This window comes from Cariama cristata, unplaced genomic scaffold, assembly GCF_000690535.1.
Source record: "Cariama cristata isolate BGI_N322 unplaced genomic scaffold, ASM69053v1 scaffold18185, whole genome shotgun sequence".
Classification (NCBI taxonomy): Eukaryota; Metazoa; Chordata; class Aves; order Cariamiformes; family Cariamidae; genus Cariama; species Cariama cristata.
Window position 1 is genome coordinate 46,012 of NW_009615988.1, and position 2,280 is coordinate 48,291.

Consider the following 2,280-nt stretch of genomic DNA (forward strand, 5'->3'; position numbering starts at 1 on the left):
CAGCGGCGTAAGGAAAGCTCGCCTGTTACCGACCTGACTGAGGATGTTAAGATTATCTTTTGTTTCCTCAGAAGTGGGTGGTACTTCTACATGAGAAGTGTTTCTTAACTTCATATACGTATACAGTTATCGTGCAGACGACTTATTCACAGGGGCATGGTCAGAAACGGGTGTGAGGAGCTCGGGGTGAGGTACAAGCAACCATCAGGCCTCCAGGGCCAGTGTCTCTGCCCGGGAGGCTCTTCAGTCTCACAAGAAACTTTAAGATTTCCGATAAAAGTGTACGTGAAAAATTGGTGCAAAACACCTTACGACATCTAGTTCTAATAAACTGAAAGGTAACATTTATTTACAGATTTTAAACAAAGACACTTAGTGGTATTTAAAAGCACGCTGTTGCACTCTTTTATTCACGTTTAAACAAACACAATTCTGCTAGGCAAATTGTAGTAGTCAAACATAACACATATGTCAACAGACAGTAAATGTGCTAATTACAGCACATCAGATTCCACAGGTAAAAACTGTGATAGGAAAAATTTAAATTGCCAGGTAACAGTTAAAAACTCAAAGCAGTAATATTTTGTTGTGAAGGTTACCACTTCGCATGAAGTTCAAAAATTACTGCCTGAAAAAGAGAAGAAAGAAGGACGTGAGACAAATACAGAAATACATCTATGCAACCAGGGTGTGATCCAAACCCTGGCTGAAATACCCCAATCGAGTGCAGCAGACCTCTACTTCCAAAAAACAGTTCTGAACACTGAAAAGAACTTCTGTGGATCACCCTGAGTTATGCAGGACAAATTACTTCCACCAGTCATTTGCTCACTGCTGCTGTAACTTACAGTAGAGCTACAGCATCCCTTCTAAAGTCCCTTTTCAGTTATTTGTCATGCACGATACTCATTGTGTGGTGCAGTTTTGTTTTTTTTTTTTTGCCTGGCACAAAACCTTGCAAAAAGAGAACTTGGTATTAACATGGGAGTGCAGTCTTCATTATGATTCATGATAAGAATAGTGGAGCTGTGCTTTTGATTACAAAACCAGATGTGGTTAAGGAGGCAGAGAGCTGGACAGGGCTAGAAATCTCAAGCTGAATATTGATTACAAATTAATGTCTTTAATCTTACTGAAATCTTCAACTATTTGCAAAATGGGATAAAACAATTATTTACCTTTCCTCAGAATTGCCAGTATTCACTGACTTTCAAAATGAGATACAAAAGGATTTATTTGTTACAGAGTATGGTTATGCATAGGTAAAATAGCTGAGAATCACCTGCTATAAAGTGAGGCTGGATTTATTAACAATGCAAGCTTGACCCACTTCAATTTTATTTCATATTTATGGGGAGATGTGTATAAGTTTGCAATCCTTTTACGAACCTTTATTTTTAGTGGTAGAAATATGGAAAACAGCATGAATGGACAAAGAAGTAAAAGATAGTGTATGCTTTGTAAGTGCAATATCTTATGTCTAAATCAATTTTCGTAATATACATATATCACAGGAAACCATTAGTCTCAATTTTATAATTTTACTGATATCAATTACTTAAAACCTGCATTCTCTATTATCTGTACATTTTCAGAATTCTTCTCCACAAGAAAAAGGGGAGAAAAAGAAGAAAAAAACCTCATGGTCTATATAGGTCTGCACAAGCACCATGCGTTATTTTGCTGAAGTAGTAAACATCTCATAAATCTCTACCTCAACAATTTTAAACCAACTTCAGGCAGGAGTTAGCTTACTATATTTTTAATTTCTTCTGAAAAATAAGATTTTTTTATACTTCAGACAGAAGTAAGAATCACTTGAATCCAAATCTTTCACTTGATTACATGTAACAAGATTAGAGGAAGAGGCATCCTCTTTTACCTTGGTCAGCAGTATCTCTCAGCCTTTGAAATAATTTGAAAGAGAATTTTTCTTTTCTTCATAATCTGCAAATGCAGAAGCAATAGGATCCGAGTAGAACACAACAGGCCTTGGTCCTTCATTGTTCATAGTGAAAGTAGCTGGGAACTTTCTGAGATCAAGGCCTCTGCCCGAAAAATAAGCCTGAAGCGTTCTGAAAAACTAGACATATTGCATATGTGAAAATAGAGCATGCCCAACGGAGATTAATTATTCTACTGACACACAGTAAATGTAGTATTTGTTCCTATGTGGGATGAAATCCTCTATTTTGATCATGAACTGGTACAATATAGGCAATATAATTCAGACATGTCCACCCCATCCGCCAACTGTTTACTGATCATGTGTGCTTCCTG

At 36.8% G+C, this 2,280-nt stretch overlaps 1 protein-coding gene across 1 annotated transcript in view; it reads right to left on the reverse strand.

The window, feature by feature from the left end:
* Positions 1 to 1,900: 1,900 nt before the first annotated feature.
* Positions 1,901 to 2,280, reverse strand: part of LOC104161539 (chromosome unknown open reading frame, human C2orf66) — a 1,226-nt gene continuing 846 nt past the window's right edge. The window contains exon 2 of the mRNA XM_009700016.1: positions 1,901 to 2,083. Coding sequence (XP_009698318.1) covers positions 1,901 to 2,083 — 183 coding nt within the window. The remainder of the gene's footprint in view (positions 2,084 to 2,280) is intronic.